The sequence below is a fragment of the Acartia tonsa genome, chromosome 11, assembly GCF_053477335.1.
Source record: "Acartia tonsa isolate MP-2025a chromosome 11, ASM5347733v1, whole genome shotgun sequence".
NCBI lineage: Eukaryota > Metazoa > Arthropoda > Copepoda > Calanoida > Acartiidae > Acartia > Acartia tonsa.
Window position 1 is genome coordinate 2,889,553 of NC_137270.1, and position 17,536 is coordinate 2,907,088.

Sequence of the window (17,536 nt, forward strand, 5' to 3'; positions counted from 1 at the left end):
CCGCCGACCTCCCAAGAGAAATCGCACATAAAAAAAATTATTACCCTAAATATTTTTTTTTAACTATTATTAAATAATATTTGGATTTGAAAATGTTTTTGTTTTAACATTATCCTATTATATAAAGAAGTAAAGTTTTTTTTGTCTGTAGCTTAAGATTTCGATAACTACTGAACTGATTAAGTCTTTCATTTTATGGAAGCTTCTTATATGTCCCTGGATGGTTCTAGGCTATTTTCTTACTTTCCTCACTCCTTCGAATACAGGGCTTCATCTGGTGGGCTCATCTAAAATATAATTATCCTTGCTTTAAAAAGAACCAATATATTTTTCCAATAATTAAAAAGTATAGATAAATAGAAAAATGGATTATTACTAATTAAACCATATTCATAACATAAAAGTTTAGTATATAGTTAGTCTTTGCTCTGTCAGGTGCATGTTTTTTAAAAACAATGTTTTTTTTAAGCGAGGCTTTTCTATAATTAGGGTAGGTCTGTACGTCCGTCCGTCCGTGACGGTTAGCTCTTTTCGTTAATTTAAACAGGTTAGATTTGTCCTTTCGATTTTAAACTTTCCATGATGAGCCCTATATATAACAGTTAGGTACGACTTAGAAATCAAGTTGTCAGGAAAAGGTGGGTGAGGGGATCCCCCCGCAGGGTGGGGGCTATCAGATGTGACTAGAAGTTAAGGGAGATCTTGGACAAAGTAGCTTCGGACAAAGTAGCTTCAGGACAAAGTAGCCTCCTAAGGAAAGTAGTCTCCACTCTTAATAAAGGTCATGGCCCCAGTGCTCGGCCCTCTGGCCTGCCTAGCCGCTGGCGCTCGGCCTCCTAGCGTATAACCTAACCTTACCTAACCAAAAATTGTAAAAACACGTTTAAAAAATGTAAAAATAATATTAAAAATTGTTAAAATCTATCAACCACTTTTTGCAAAATCCACGAAATTCTAAACCACTTATGTATTACCAGTTGATGATATTTTTCTTAAATAAATGTTCTGATGCTAATATAGGTTAGGTTAGGTTAGGTTATAGGCTAAGTAAATGTCCTGAAGCTACTTTGTCCGAAGCTACTTTGTCCGAAGCTACTTTGTCCTGAAGCTACTTTGTCCTGAAGCTACTTTGTCCGAAGCTACTTTGTCCGAAGCTACTTTGTCCAAGATCCATTAGGGGTGGGTTAGGGAATCTTTAATTTGAGTATTACACCAAACTCACTAAGGGTTGTTTTTTTTCAGGGTAAAGCTAGCTTCCTTCTGAATTGATTTTTATGTATGAAATTTTTAACAGTTTCTGCTGCTTTGACTCAGTTTACAAGGTAAACATTTCTGGCGGGGCTGGGCAGCCGCGCGTCAGCCATGACTGAGCCTCAAATTTAAACTCATTTACTTTTTTACTTTGATTATCAATATGAAAAAATATCTAAAAGGATTATTATTTTTACAGGTTGAAAAGCTGGAGGTAAAATTGTTTTTCTTTGACTAAATTATGGTTTTGTTCTAATATGGGGTTTCTCACGCTATAAATAGGAAATTACTCTGAGAGGTAGATGGTTCAAGGTTTATAAATTAAGGTAGTACAATTGTGTCTGTTGGCTTGTTAGTATCAAATGAAATTTAGAACAGTTTCAGCTGCTTTGTCAAAATTAACACATTTGAGGTGAGTATTGAAAGTACTTCTAGGCACTAGCCAAAAATATATGATTAAATTTTAGAAACCCTTCTAAAATTCTCTCTTCGGGGAATAGAGATACTGGTCCTGCAGTGGTTTTAGGCTATTTTGAAAAGGGGTGAGATAACTCCACCCCACAAAAGATGAAAAAATCACCCCCCCCCCCAAAAAAAAAAAAAAATCTTTTTGAGTTTTATATATTTTTATTTTTAAAAACATTAAATAATTATTAAAAATATGATAAATTTTCAAAAAAATTTTTAATTTTACAAAAATACATTGTTGCATCATAATAGATTTTTTTAATTTTGAGGGCAGAAATGAGGGGTTTCGGCGAATTTGAGGGAAGTTAAACACCCTTTGCTGTTGGTTAGGTACTTTTAGGGAAAGTAACAAAATCTTCCTTTATTTTTCTACTAGCCTCTAGGGGCTTAGCCCCAAGAGGTTTGACCAAACAAATTTTTCGTGTTTTAGATTTTAAATAAATTGAGAAAAAAAATTTGGGGTTGGGGAATTTTTTTGGGGGGGGTGGGTAGTCGACCCCACTATTTTAATTTTAGTTTTAAAATGAAAAAAAAAAATTTAGGGGGGTATTTTGATTTTTTGGGTGGGTTAGGGGTGTCCCACCCCCCAAGAAAATAGTTATAAACCTTCCCGGGACCTATGAGAAGCTACCCTGTAAAGGAGAACCCAATCGGTTCAGCGGTTAACGAGATTCTTTGCTACAAACAAACAGACAGACAAACAAACAGACATACAGACAAACAGGTCATACCCCAAACGTAGGAGTCCCAAACGTCGGAGTGGACAAACGCAAGAGTCCCAAACGCAGTAGTCCCAAACGTCAGAGTGGACAAACATAGGAGTGGGAAAAACATCAGAGTGGACAAACGTCGGAGTGGACATTGCTTGAGTAAAACGCAGGAGTGTCCGCTATTTTAATAATATGACAATTTTGAAAGTTTTTTATACCACTGTCTACAAAATAATTGTTATGGCCGCAGCGCTCGGCCCCCTAGCCTGCCTAGCCGCAGCGCTCGGCCCCCTGGCCTATAACCTAACCTAACCTAACTAAGAAAAATAAGGGGACCGAATAAAGGGTGGGGGAGGGTGGATAAAAAAATTCAAAATTGAAAAAAAAATTCAAAATTGAAAAAAATTTCAAAATTGAAAAAAAAATCAAAATTGAAAAAAAAATCAAAAATTAAAGAAAAATTCAAAATTGAAAAAAAATTTTTGGGACTCCTGCGTTTGTCCACTCCGACGTTTGTCCCAAAAATCCTGCGTTTGTCCACTCCGACGTTTGTCCCACTCCTGCGTTTGTCCCACTCTGACGTTTGGGACTCCTGCGTTTGTCCACTCCGATGTTTTTCCACTCCTATGTTTGGGACTCCTACGTTTGTCGTGGAACCAGACAAACAAACATCGTTCTACTTTGTATTATAGATGAAAATTATAGTTACCTTTTTGTTTTCCACATTTAGAGAAGCTTTTTATAGTACCAACAAACAATGATGTCATACTGGCCTATACTTGGTCAATTAAAATGTATACTGGCTTGCCATTGTTAATTTAGACTTTGTATTATTTATCATTTGTATTGTATGACGTTATTTTTTTATGGGCACTTTAAAGAGCTTCACTTTTAATTATATTTAGGAAGAACGAGATGAGTGATGACAGAGATGGAGATCCTACAGACTTTGATGGAGATGATAGTATTGGCCATCCTAATATTAGCAACAATGATAGTCAAGATATTCATGTAAGATAATCTATGTCATGTGTGTGTGTGTGTGTGTGTGTGTGTGTGTGTGTGTCTGAGTGATGACAGAGATGGAGATCCTACAGACTTTGATGGAGATGATAGTATTGGCCATCCTAATATTAGCAACAATGATAGTCAAGATATTCATGTAAGATAATCTATGTCATGTGTGTGTGTGTGTGTGTGTGTGTGTGTGTGTGTGTCTGAGTGATGACTGTATGGAGATCCTATAGACTATGATGGAGATGATAGTATTGGCCATCCTAATATTAGCAACAATGATAGTCAAGATATTCATGTAAGATAATCTATGTCATGTGTGTGTGTGTGTGTGTGTGTGTGTGTGTGTGTGTGTGTGTGTGTCTGAGTGATGACTGTATGGAGATCCTATAGACTATGATGGAGATGATAGCATTGGCCATCCTAATATTAGCAACAATGATAGTCAAGATATTCATGTAAGATAATCTATGTCATGTGTGTGTGTGTGTGTGTGTGTGTGTGTGTGTGTGTGTGTGTGTCTGAGTGATGACTGTATGGAGATCCTATAGACTATGATGGAGATGATAGCATTGGACATCCTAATATTAGCAACAATGATAGTCAAGATATTCATGTAAGATAATCTATGTCATGTGTGTGTGTGTGTGTGTGTGTGTGTGTGTGTGTGTGTGTGTGTGTGTGTGTGTCTGAGTGATGACAGAGATGGAGATCCTATAGACTATGATGGAGATGATAGCATTGGACATCCTAATATTAGCAACAATGATAGTCAAGATATTCATGTAAGATAATCTGTGTCATGTGTGTGTGTGTGTGTGTGTGTGTGTGTGTGTGTGTGTGTGTGTGAGTGATGACTGTATGGAGATCCTATAGACTTTGATGGAGATGATAGCATTGGCCATCCCAATATTAGCAACAATGATAGTCAAGATATTCATGTAAGATAATCTATGTCATGTGTGTGTGTGTGTGTGTGTGTGTGTGTGTGTGTGTGTGTGTCTGAGGGATGACAGAGATGGAGATCCTACAGACTTTGATGGAGATGATAGCATTGGACATCCTAATATTAGCAACAATGATAGTCAAGATATTCATGTAAGATAATCTATGTCATGTGTGTGTGTGTGTGTGTGTGTGTCTGAGTGATGACAGAGATGGAGATCCTACAGACTTTGATGGAGATGATAGCATTGGACATCCCAATATTAGCAACAATGATAGTCAAGATATTCATGTAAGATAATCTATGTCATGTGTGTGTGTGTGTGTGTGTGTGTCTGAGTGATGACAGAGATGGAGATCCTACAGACTATGATGGAGATGATAGCATTGGCCATCCTAATATTGGCAACAATGATAGTCAAGATATTCATGTAAGATAATTTATGTCTGTGTGTGTGTCTGTACTAATCTTGCTAATTGCTGAACCTATATGGTTCTTCTTTACAGTGTTGCTTTTTATAGGTCCTTAGAACACCCATCCAGGAAAATAAATAAAAAATACAAAAGTATTGCTAGGTGATTTAAAATATGTCTGTGTTGCGATGACGATTATGTTTTCATCAATTTTTTGTGATTTCTCTTGGGAGGGTGGTGGTACCATCCCCCAAAATAGTTATAAACCTTCCTGGGACCTATGAGAAGTTACTCTGTTAAGGAGAACCCGATTGTTTCAGCTGTTAGCGAGATCCTTTGGTACAAACAGACAAACACACATCCTGTTACTTTATTATAAGGATAGACAAGGGATGGGGATTCTTTTTATGACACACAAAATGACACGTTTGATCACTCAACCTAATAAATCAATTAATTCAGTAAAAGTCCTCAAAGTTGTTAAGCCAACTAATAAGAAAACTTTTTTGATTTATTGTAAAACTTTGTGGATTAGTGTAATAAAAAGCCCATTGCCCCCTCTCTCTCCCTAACATTTGAATTTTCAATAATTTCATTCTTTTTTTCAAAGGATGATGCCAAAACAACATTTGTTGGACAGTTGGATAGCACAACAACTTCAAATGTTTCAACTGTTGGACTTAGTTTGGTAACTTTTTAGATATTAAACAACTAATCCTTTTCTAGAGTATGTCTTATGTAAAATTTCTTCTGAAAAACTACAATGATAGTTTTGCTTGTTTTTTTTTAATTTGAATATTTTTGACTCATAATAATTGATTTCAATTAAGGCATATTAAGGTATCCTCTATTACAAATGTATATAACCTACCCCATACTGCGAGCTATGCCGAGCATCCAATAAATTTTTCCATGTGTTTTACTAGTCTAATGTCAAAACTTCAAAATTTTCGTGTTTGGGAGATTAAAATCTGAATTAAATTTTTCTTGTTGTATTGTTTGTGCAACATAAAAATAATTAAATATATTATTTCCCATTTATTTGGTTCAAAACAATAAGATGGGGGGCCTAGAGGGGGGTTTGTTACTGTTGACACCCCACAAGTAAAAATCTATAAAGCCAAATTTAATTTTGACTAAGAAAAAACGTATAAAACATTTTCTGCAATTAATTGGGCAGAGAAGTTGAATTTCTCAGAAGAAGGAGCAGTTTGGATTTTACTGAAAGGAAACTATTATTTAAAATTTAAATATTGATTTGGTACTACTTCTCATTTAATACCTATATTTGCGACAATTTTTACTACACTGAAATTTCCAATATTCAACATTTACAAAAGATCATAGTTTAACATATAATCTTTAGCTCAAACTTCTTTTGTTTCTAGCAAAAGGAAGATATCAGAAAGATTTATCCAATTTTTTTTTTATTTAACTTAATATTGTTGATGATGAAGATTTGATTTTATAAATCTCATTTCAATTATTATCAGTTTTATGGCTTTTTAGATTTGATTTTATAAATCTTTTTATTTTTTAATGTTTTTTTCCATTTATTTCATGAAAATTGTTAATTTGTAATTTCAGGCTCTTACAAAACAAGTAAGTTTTTATTATTAATTAATAAAATTAAATTATTAATTTTAACCCAATCATATTTTCCTTAATCAATGATCTATCTCTACCCTTCCCATATAAACTTCTTTAATTTGAGTCCTTTATTCATAAACCCATTATTAGAATAGCATCAAATTCATATAAATCAATAAAATTCAAGATCATCATAAACATTATTGGATGTTTTCATAGGAGATTTTATTTCTCAATGTTTTTCACTTCAAAGATTTTTTGTTCAATGTTCAAACATTGAAAAAAAAACCTGAAAGTACGTCTGAAACCTTTCTAGTTCTTGTAAAAATGAAAACTGTTAATGTATCCAGATTGAACAAGGAAATATCCTATTGTAAAAGTAAAACTAACATAATTTGAATTGCAGCTGTGGTTCGATAGAGTCATGGGAATAACACCAACATCTGTGCGAGGACAAAATGTGTATATGATATTCATGATGGCACTACCATTGATCCCCATCCTCCTGCTTGTTGGTCAGGTGAATAATAGTATAAAATGTGTATATGATATTCATGATGGCACTACCATTGATCCCCATCCTCCTGCTTGTTTGTCAGGTGAATAATAATATAAAATGTGTATATGATATTCATGATGGCACTACCATTGATCCCCATCCTCCTACTTGTTTGCCAGGTGAATGTTAATATAAAATGTGTATATGATATTCATGATGGCACTACCACTGATCCCCATCCTCCTGCTTGTTGGTCAGGTGAATAATAGTATAAAATGTGTATATAATATTCATGATGGCACTACCATTGATCCCCATCCTCCTACTTGTTTGCCAGGTGAATGTTAATATAAAATGTGTATATGATATTCATGATGGCACTACCACTGATCCCCATCCTCCTGCTTGTTGGTCAGGTGAATAATAGTATAAAATGTGTATATAATATTCATGATGGCACTACCATTGATCCCCATCCTCCTACTTGTTTGCCAGGTGAATGTTAATATAAAATGTGTATATGATATTCATGATGGCACTACCACTGATCCCCATCCTCCTGCTTGTTGGTCAGGTGAATAATAGTATAAAATGTGTATATAATATTCATGATGGCACTACCATTGATCCCCATCCTCCTACTTGTTTGCCAGGTGAATGTTAATATAAAATGTGTATATGATATTCATGATGGCACTACCATTGATCCCCATCCTCATGCTTGTTGGTCAGGTGAATAATAATATAAAATGTGTATATGATATTAATGATGGCACTACCATTGATCCCCATCCTCCTGCTTGTTGGTCAGGTGAATAATAATATAAAATGTGTATATGATATTAATGATGGCACTACCATTGATCCCCATCCTCCTACTTGTTGGTCAGGTGAAAAGTTATTAAGATAATTTAGAAATTCTTTTTAAAAAAAGTAGTAAGCTTTTTTGTTTGTAGTGAAGGATATCTCCAACTGCTGAAACAATGTGATTCTTCTTTACAGTGTAGCTTCGCATAGGTCCACTGAAGGTTTTTGACTATTATTGGGGAGGGTATCTCCACCTTCCTAATAAAAAATGAACTGCCCCCCCCCCCAAATGATAATATCTTTTAATTTTTCTTTTTAAATATCAAAATGAAAATAGGTGGCGGGTTGACTTCCCACCCCCCCCCCCCCCCCCCAGCCTTAAGTATCCCTGGGATATTCTAGAGGCGTATCAGCTAGTAATCATTATTCAGAGATATATATAGAGATAGGACAATAGCCAATTAATTAAATGTTTGGGAAGAATAACCAAAAAACGGCATTCTGCGCTCGAACCCTTGTCTTTTTACAATAAGCTAATTACAGAAAAAATATGTTGTCACCCAAAACAACAAGATTAATTATTGAATTTAAGATCCATTTTTCAATTTCCCTAACATAGACGTCGAAGGGTGAAACTTTTAAACCTCTATCCCCATCAAAATATTAAACAAGGATGACAACATACATAAGTAGCGAAGCACATAAATTATGGATGGATAATATATCCGGCGAGAATAAACTATGTTGCAGTTTCATAAAAAAAAAATAAAATAAAAAGTCAAGAAACCTAGTAAGATTTATAACTTTGAAAATCTTTGAAACTTGATGAAAAATGGTAACAAATTTATTCCTGAAAATTTCAGCTCTCTATCTTTTATAGGAGCCGAGAAAATCACGTTTCCCCCTTTCTGTCTCAGACGGACAGACGGACGGACAGACGGACATTTCGAATTATAGAGTAGCTTCGCTACTAAAAATACATTAGATACCTCCCATTAGATACAATTGTTATTTATCGTATCGTATAATAGACAGCTTTTCGCAGATAGTAAAATTGAAAATTGTAAGATTAATTCAAGTTTTGTTAGCCCCAAATGTCTGAAGGCCCGGCCTAACAAAACTGCAATCAATATTATCATTTTCATTTCATTATTCGTTAAAAATTGTATATAATATGATATGACACATTACTTTTCAGTATGGCTTAGAACCGATTCTAATCCAGCGGATTTATCAGTTTCGAAGCCATATTAAAGAAAACAAGGATGACAACATCCATAAAAGCGAAGCACTGAAACGGTAGGACAAACGGACACACTTGTATAGTGTCAGAACTGAATTATCTATAATACAAAGTAGCTTGATGTCTGTCCGTCCGTCCGTCTGAAGCTTAAGATCTCAGTAACCACTGAACCGATTGGATTCTTCTCTTCAGGGTATATACCTATTGGTCCTGCGGTGGTTTTAAGCTATTTTCTTGGGGGGTGGGACACCCCCAACCCCCCAAAAAACAAAAAAATCCCCCCCCTTTTTTTTTTTTTTTTTTTTTTTTTTTTTTTTTTTACAAATTTTACGAATTTTATGAATTTTACGAATTTTACGAATTTTACGAATTTTACGAATTTTACGAATTTTACGAATTTTACGAAATTTACGAAATTTACGAATTTTGCGAATTTAATCGCAAAATGTTTTCCTGCTGGGTAGGTGCGAAAATTTGTGATCCGTTCTGCTGGGTAAGTAATAGAAGATGTAATTATACCTCTTGGGGCAAAGCCCCTAGAGGCTAGGGGCGAAACCACTAGTCATAATAAAAATGTATAAGAGTCAAAGCAAAATTGTAAGTAAATTTGTTGAAAAACTGCTTGATTCAGGATACGGACTTGATTATAGAGTTGCTTCGCTTATTACATTATACTTTTTTGTCCCAGGAATCAATATACCAAAAATCAGATCAATTGGATGATTAGATCACATAAAAATTTGTTGTTAAAAAAGTAAAAAAAATCCACATGTTTAAAATGGACGTACGGACATGATTATAGAGTTGCTACGCTTTCTAAATCGTACCTAACTATTAAAGGAATCACCATGGAAAATTTGAAATCGATAGGACAATTCTAACATGCCTAAATTAACGAAAAAAGCAATCCGTTACAGACGGACGGACGGACCGACCCTAATTATAGAAAAGCTTCGCTTTTAAAAAATTCCTTTCAGAATATAAGTTTGTTGAACGAAGTGACCAACCAACGCGCTGCAATTTTAGCTGTTGAACAAAGTGTAAGAAGAATCAAAACAAATGCTACTCAATAACGAGGGTTAGTCCATATGTTTGTCCGTATTCATGACAGAGCCACTGATGGATGAAGGAGGTGCATGATTGTTTAGTGTAGATTCTTAAAACGATATGAAATTGGAATAACATTGTTTGAATGGTTTTTAGCCAATTTATTTGAAATATTTGATTGATGCTTTTTTGTGATGATTCTCATATTTTTATAAATTTAAGTTTGTTTTGAGATTTTTGTTGCTAATTTTATGTTTATCTTATTTAATCTATTAACATACTTTCAGGACTTTCAAGAATTATAAAAAAAGTCCATTAGCTACTATTTAAAACAAAATTGGCGACTAAAATGTGTTTTCTTTCATCCTTTTTCTTTTTAGGTTGTAGATAGCGATGACATCGCCATCTTTATATCTCGTCTACAGCGTGAAAGGGCCGAAGTATCGTTAAAAACTTTTATTGGTAACACTGGACGGTTAGATAAAGAGTTACAGAGGTATTTTGAATGTAATTTTGTTAAAAATACTTTTTCCTACACAATAAAGGAAGCCTGATGCTAATACTCGACTTTTTTTATTGAATGATTTCTACTATTAGACATGATTTTTAGAGTTAACAGCTAAATAACTGAAATAAAGAGCATAATTTGTAAAAAAAAAATCACCTGTCAAACTCTCAATTTTAAAAGTAGGGTCTACTGGTAGCAGTCTTTAGTTTTTGTAGCAGGCTTCCTTTACATAAAATTTCTTAATTTATGTACACTGTAAAAACACACTTACTCATTGTAAAATTTCCTAATGATAAGTTTTTACTTTAAAATTTTACAAAACTGGGAATTTTAAAATATTGTATGTTTCTATTTCAAATTACTTTATATCCTTTTATTTTAAACATATTTATGTAATTATGAATGTTAGATTTTAATCTAATTCATAGATCATGTCGAAATGACGTGCAAAAAGATCACAAATTTAATTATGGAGGTAACATATATGCAACAGAACCCTGTTCACAGCTACTATAAACAAAGTTTCAGTTTAAACCTGGATGAGAGATTTGCCTTGACCGACAAAGCGCTGGATGCCATGAAGTTGAGAGATATTAAGCCACCAATTAAACTGTTTGAGTCTAAGCTCAGGCTTCAGATTAGATTGGATGATTTTAGGTACGACTAATCTAATTTATAATTTATGGTAAGGAAACTCTTTGTAAAAATTTAAGTTTCCATAGTACAATTAAGTAAGTTATCGACTGGCTTTGATACTAAAAATTAATCTATTCCTTCAATAAATAAAATGGTATATCTAGTATATTTTGGATAGTTCCAAATTACTTTCTTCACTTATAAACAAATTAGACATTATATTTTTATAAAAAAAACTTTGTATTGAATAAATTATCTATAACTATAAAAGTCAGAGATCTAAAGGTATAAGACAACAAACAATAAACTGATGTACATCCCAAATGAAAACTCAATTACCCCTTAAAACTTAAGTTCCATCCCCTAATAAATGTTTACATTTTTCAGAGTTAAAGTAAGAGATAACGATACAGTCATAGCTATTGATGAAGTTGTTGATTTCTACAGCTTTGTGTCAAGAGGTAAAGATCTATTATTTCTATGTCAAATTTTTTAGCCCATTTAATCTTTTTAGATTAAAATAAATGGTAGTATTACAAGGAAACAAGGAATTCATTTGCCTAACAAAATGATTAAAAACACATAGGATGCTTCCCTCTTATTTTCATGTTGTTTTGGTGAGGAAGTGGGGTTAAGATGTGTGGTTCGCTGATTGGAGGTTGCCAGTGGAAAGAAGTAGGAGGACTTAACCCTTACAGATCGGGCCCCAATTCCCACCTTAATAGATCGGGGGGGGGGTCATATTGACCCCCCCCTCTATCTCAGCTTCTGTTACAGATAAAGACGTAAAATTTTTTTCTGGTGGTTCATGTGTATTTTTAGAGAAAATTACTTTTTCTAGTCATAGCGGCCAGGCCGCTCCTTAGCCTATTTTTAGCGGCCAGCCGCTAAATTTTAAAACAGCTGTAGAGCGGCCAATTTTGCAGCTAGGATGACCAAATTTTAGGACGAACTTTTATTTTTCATAACAAAAAAATTACTTTTTCTGATCATCGCCGAAAAACGGCAAATAACGGAAACCGCCATTTTCGGCGGTTATGGCGGTAAAACGGCGGTTGGCGGCGCCAATTAATATTTTTATCTGTTTATTGTTCCTCAAGAATTTACCAAAAAAAATTTTAGGTTTCTAGCTGCAATAGAAGCCATGATATTCAGGATATATGTCTGTAGTAAAAGCCGGACAAAAATCGGTCATAAAGTCGGTCAGGGTGCGGTCAAACGGTCATAACACCACTTTTCTCATAAGGTCATTGATATCTTAGTATTCACCAAAAAAAATATAGGTTTCTACCTTATACACAAAAGTATTTAGAATTTTTTTAAATTTTGGTGCTACCCAACCGACTTTGACCGGACACCACGACCGACACAGACCAGATATCCTAATAAAATCAACTCTTGCCGACGCATAATTACTAAACTTAAAAAGTCATGAAGTCACAGCTCTCCATCTTACCTACAAAAAAATGACATTGAAAAAACTAGAGGGGGGGGTCAATATGACCCCCCCCCCGATCTGTAAGGGTTAACAATTTTTTTCTTCAAATATTTGTTTCAAGAAGGTTGTGGTCCACTGGATACTTAAAAGAAAATTGCTATCTTTTTTAAGAAAAGTACAGATATTATATATTTTAGTAATGTTGGACAACCTGTCTCAGACCATAAAAAGTGGTAATGGAAGTACAACTTGGAGACATCTCATAACATATAAAAATATGCTAAGGTACCTCTTTATTTTCTTGAAAAGGAAAGAAAGCATGTTTACATTGATTTACTTTTTGAATACAAAATTAAATAATACGCTTTTTCTATCAGAAATGATAATTGTACTAATATTCTTTGTTTCCAGGGCAATAGAAAATATTGGTTTGGAAATGGTTCTAATAATAAGGTAACAAGTAACTTTTTAAAACAAGATTGAAAACTATCTTGTTATTAAGTACAGGCACCTAACTGTCAATTGAAGAATCATCCCAGTATAAAGTTGAGGCAACCAACCATTTATTAGTTGTACAGTATGACCCTCAAAAAAGTATTTTTAAGCATCTGCAGCCCTTATTTCTCAATGAATTATAAAAAAATGCATATGTCCTTGTTCTCCATAGTATTCCACATAAGTAGATATAAAAATATTTTTTTTACCTCAGTTAACACCGGAGATTTTTAGAGCTAAAGTTTTGAAAAAATGACTGAGGAAAAAGTAACTTTTAACATGAAACGACTTTTTTAGCAAAACTAAGGTAGAAATCCTTTCATTTTTGTTACTAGAAGAAACTTTATACAAAAATGAAATAAAAAATTTAGTTTTTGAGTAAAAAGCATTTTTTTACACATATTTTTTGAGTCTTTTAAGTTTAATGGTATTTTGAAAAACTTACTTATTAGGCAAAATTGTTTAAGATTAAAAAACCAAATAAATCTTTATGAATATAGCAGGAAAATTGTTTTTGTTTCACAATCCTAACTTTAATAACAAAAAAGTTATAAAGAAAATAAAATTAAAACATAATGATTTTTTTGTCTAAAAAGCTTAATTAACCCCCTATTAAATTATTGAGTTGTCAGAAAAGTAGGCGGAGCAACTGTCATAATTAATCCTTTTCTCAAATAAGGGTTAATAAATAACCTAAAATTTGCAAATAATCAATTCATTCAGTAGTATTTTTTGCCATTAAAAATTTATATTTTTTGGTGGAATAAAAAAGAAATAATTAGTTAACTTGTTTTTCTTTGTGTATCAATATTCAGTTGCTAGAAAAACATAATATAACCATCCAAAAAATAAGGTTAACAAAAAAAAATTCTTTTTCTCAGTCACTTTTTCAAAACTTTAGCTCTAAAAATCTCCGGTGTTAATGGAGGTAAAAAAAATATTTTTATATCTACTTATGTGGAATACTATGGAGAACAAGGACATAAGCATTTTTTTATAATTCATTGAGAAATAAGGGCTGCAGATGCTTAAAAATACTTTTTTGAGGGTCATGCTGTATGTAAACGTTAATTCCTTCTTTTTCTTCATTGATGTGGTGCCTGTAAAAAAGCATCAGTAGGTAATATTCATTAAAATATCTGTAGAGTTGTGTGTTATGTTTTAGTCAAATGTATACATATGAAATGATTAAAATCAAGAACAATTTGACTTAATAAGTGCATTTGACTAAACACTTACAACTTTTTGGATAATACGCAAAATAAATGATCCTCCTTGTAATTTCCTGACCTTATAGATATCATGGCACTGGGAGATTAGAGGACAGTACAGCCAGGAATATCATACAAAAACACAAGCTGGGCAGTGAATATCTTAGTCAGGTAATAGAATGTTAATGCTATTTAATCCCATCAACTTGTGAAACAGGCTTTAGGGCTTGTTTATCCTCAATGAAAATAAACAAGATTACCCTTCTGTAAATTAGAATTAATGCTTGAAATGTTTTGGCACTGTTGACAATTTTGTTTATCCAATAGGAGGGGTGACGGGATGGGATAGAGGGGGTTGTTTGGGGGTATCATTATTTTAGCCAGCTTCAAGCATCACTTTATCAGACTGAGTACATGAAAATCTGGTGCATCATCCAATTAGAATGTACTGATTAATACCACTTACTTCTATTGCGTTCATTTCTTCATGATCACTTTAAATAACTGTTTCTATTCCAGAGCACAACATTTTTAACCAGCATACCAGAACACATTCTTAATTTGACAAAACAACCGTACTACTCTTTGTACATGGATTCGTAAGTATCAACTTAATCATTTCTGACAGATTTACTTTTAAGTTAAAAAAAGCAATTTTGTGACAATTGCAAGAAAAATTTTTAAACACGTAAAGATTTTATATTTGTAAATCTGAAATGTGAAAACGCATTACTTTGAAAATATTTTTTTGTATATCATTTTTTAAGTTTAGATTTTTAACAGGGTAAGGTATAATTATATTAAGATTTATAAGTTTATAGTTTTTATAAAGAATTTTAATGTTAGAGGTAGATTTAAAAATCTGCATCAAATTTTAAGGATTTTTTTCTAAAATTTGATTTTTGTATAAATCTTTATCCAAAAGCGGAAATACAATTTAAGTTAATTAATTTTGACATCTGTGATTGGTGGATTGAAAACTGCCTGCGCTCTAATTGGTTGAATGATGTACGACACTTAAGCTTCTCTAATCAGAGCGCACATAGTTTTCAATCCACCAATCACAAATGGAAAAATTAATTAACTTAAATTGTATTTCCGCTTTTGGATAAAGAATTATACAAAAAACGAATTTTATAAAAAAAAAGCCTTAAAATTTGATGCAGATATCAAATCTATCTCTAACATTAAAATTCTTTCCAACTTATATATCTTAATCTATATAATATTCATAAAACATACTTTTCATTTTATCTTTATGGTGTGTAAATGTATTCCTAGGAGTATTAGGTACATATAATAATACTATAAGCAAATCACCTCTATAATCATGTCGTGAAGTGTAAGTATGTCTGTATCCTGATTCAATTAATTTTGGGACAGATTTATACGGAATTTTTGTCCATACTTTTAAATAATGTTACATATTAAATGATTTATTACTCTATATCTTTTTTTATGTTCTCTTGTTTGTCTTGTATGAAAGATTCATTATCTTCCCTTTAATGTATAATTTCATCCTTGTTTAGTTATGAAGATGTGGTAACAACGTATAGAAATGCTGATCCAATATCTTTACAAAATGCAACAGACAAACCTGTAGTGGATGGTCCAAAAGTTCTCAAATATTACAAGGAACATTGCCTTTTAAATTATATGCAACTGGCATCTACTACAACTCTAGAGGCCTCTAGGGGCACTTAAGGTGGGATAGGAGAAGTCGATCACCCTTTATTTTAAATTTTAGTTTCAAAAAGAAAAATCTAAATAAAATTTTTTTTTTGGGGGGGAGTAATTATCTTTTTTAAAGGGACTATTTCTTTCATGAGGGTAGTAGTACCCTCCCCTAAAATAGTTATAAACCTTTAGTTTCAGCAGTTCAGCGAGATCTTTCAGTACAAACACACAGACATAGAGACTCATAGACATCCTGTTACTTTTGTATAGGGATATCAAAAACGATTATGTGCAATAATATCAAAGCTTTCTAAAGAATTTATTAAAGTCTAAATATTTTACAAAACGGTTGTTATGTACAACTTTTATGTTTTATCTTGTTTATTATTATTGTTTAATTTTGAAATGATTTAGCTTGAATTCAGATATAAGGTTCCAGGACAAACGCAGGAATGACAAACGTCGGAGTGGACAAACGCGGGAGCGTCGAAATGTTAGGTTAATTAGGTATTTCTAAACAGGTTAGGTTAGGTTAAGATATGTCATGCATATACAAATAGGCATTTTAAAAAATTATAAGATAGTTTAATAAAAGTTAAGTTAGGTTAAGTGTCCACTCCGACGTTTGTCACTTCTGTGTTTGATCTATAACCAGATATTACTTTATTGTGTCAAAATAACAAAAGGAGTTTATTAAATAGATATTCTTTGAAAAAAAAAGAATGATAAACAAATATTTTGTTAAAAGAGAATACTTTATTTTACAAATGGTAAACAACCCCTCCCCTCCCCCCCCCTTCTTAATTTAAACAAGAATTCAAATGGCCATGATAGAATATACATGATAATTCTTGAGCAAAAATATAGCGAAACTGAGTCAGTCTGTTATTGATGGGTGAGCAAAGACGTCCAAGCTTTTAAAAAAATAATAATTTCTAAAGGGTGTGTACGGCACCTAAATTTTTTTGGGGGATGGGGGTAAACATAGATACACCCTCAAACTGGTCTCGTTTTTCGGATTATTTGTAGAGTCTCGCCCTAAAGGAAGTCCAGTATGGGGGTTAAGGGGTTTAAAGGAAGCCTGCAAGAAATACCACGCTTTAACTGCTGAAAGACTGCCACAAGTAGACCAAATACCCCAAATTTGAAGCCTTCAGCTTCTATAACAAAAAAGTTCTAGGCATTTTAAAATGACATTTTATGTACAATGGAAATTTTGAAAGAATTGCAATGCTCATGTTGAAAACTTTAAAATTAAACTACGTGGCCTAGAAACAAAATTATAAGCTTATTTTTGTCATAAATTTAGGTTTCCAGTAACTAATTATATTTTTACAATAAAAATACCCATTTTTATAGTCAAAATCATTAAAAAAAATTAAGTTTTACTTGCGTTGTACCGAATGTACTGTAGCCAATCAGAAGGCTGAATCAGCTTAACAACCAATCACAGCTAAGCTTGTATTAGTTTACCCCTTTGTTTCCGCTATGATTTTCGTTTAAAAATGCAATTTAAATCGAATTTTTTTCATAGATTTTGACTATGAAATGTGGTGTTTTTATTGTAAAAATGTAATCAGTTA

The 17,536-nt window shown here is 32.8% G+C and overlaps 1 protein-coding gene and 1 long non-coding RNA gene across 2 annotated transcripts; both read left to right on the plus strand.

Moving 5' to 3' along the window:
- The first annotated feature begins 1,247 nt into the window (after positions 1–1,247).
- On the plus strand, positions 1,248–3,435 carry LOC145332961 (uncharacterized). Its single transcript, XR_013884386.1, has 3 exons — positions 1,248–1,322; positions 1,578–1,663; positions 3,335–3,435. It is a non-coding gene; the product is annotated as an uncharacterized LOC145332961 (long non-coding RNA).
- A 1,295-nt stretch (positions 3,436–4,730) lies between these two features.
- LOC145332444 (uncharacterized) lies at positions 4,731–15,980 on the plus strand. The gene is made up of 12 exons (XM_080177436.1): positions 4,731–4,819; positions 5,413–5,490; positions 6,799–6,912; positions 9,919–9,981; positions 10,369–10,484; positions 11,025–11,153; positions 11,520–11,593; positions 12,768–12,855; positions 12,982–13,023; positions 14,363–14,447; positions 14,796–14,875; positions 15,806–15,980. The coding sequence occupies exons 3-12, from the start codon at positions 6,817–6,819 to the stop codon at positions 15,978–15,980; spliced, it is 948 nt and encodes a 315-aa protein (XP_080033562.1). The 5' UTR covers positions 4,731–4,819; positions 5,413–5,490; positions 6,799–6,816.
- The last annotated feature ends 1,556 nt before the right edge of the window (positions 15,981–17,536 follow it).

Coding starts and splice junctions, on each gene's coding strand:
- LOC145332444 (XM_080177436.1), top strand. CDS start 6,817: ATGGGAATAACACCAACATCTGTGCGAGGACAAAATGTGTATATGATA. Junction 6,913..9,918: donor TCCTCCTGCTTGTTGGTCAG/GTGAATAATAGT, acceptor AATTCCTTTCAG/AATATAAGTTTGTTGAACGA. Junction 14,448..14,795: donor GCAGTGAATATCTTAGTCAG/GTAATAGAATGT, acceptor TTTCTATTCCAG/AGCACAACATTTTTAACCAG.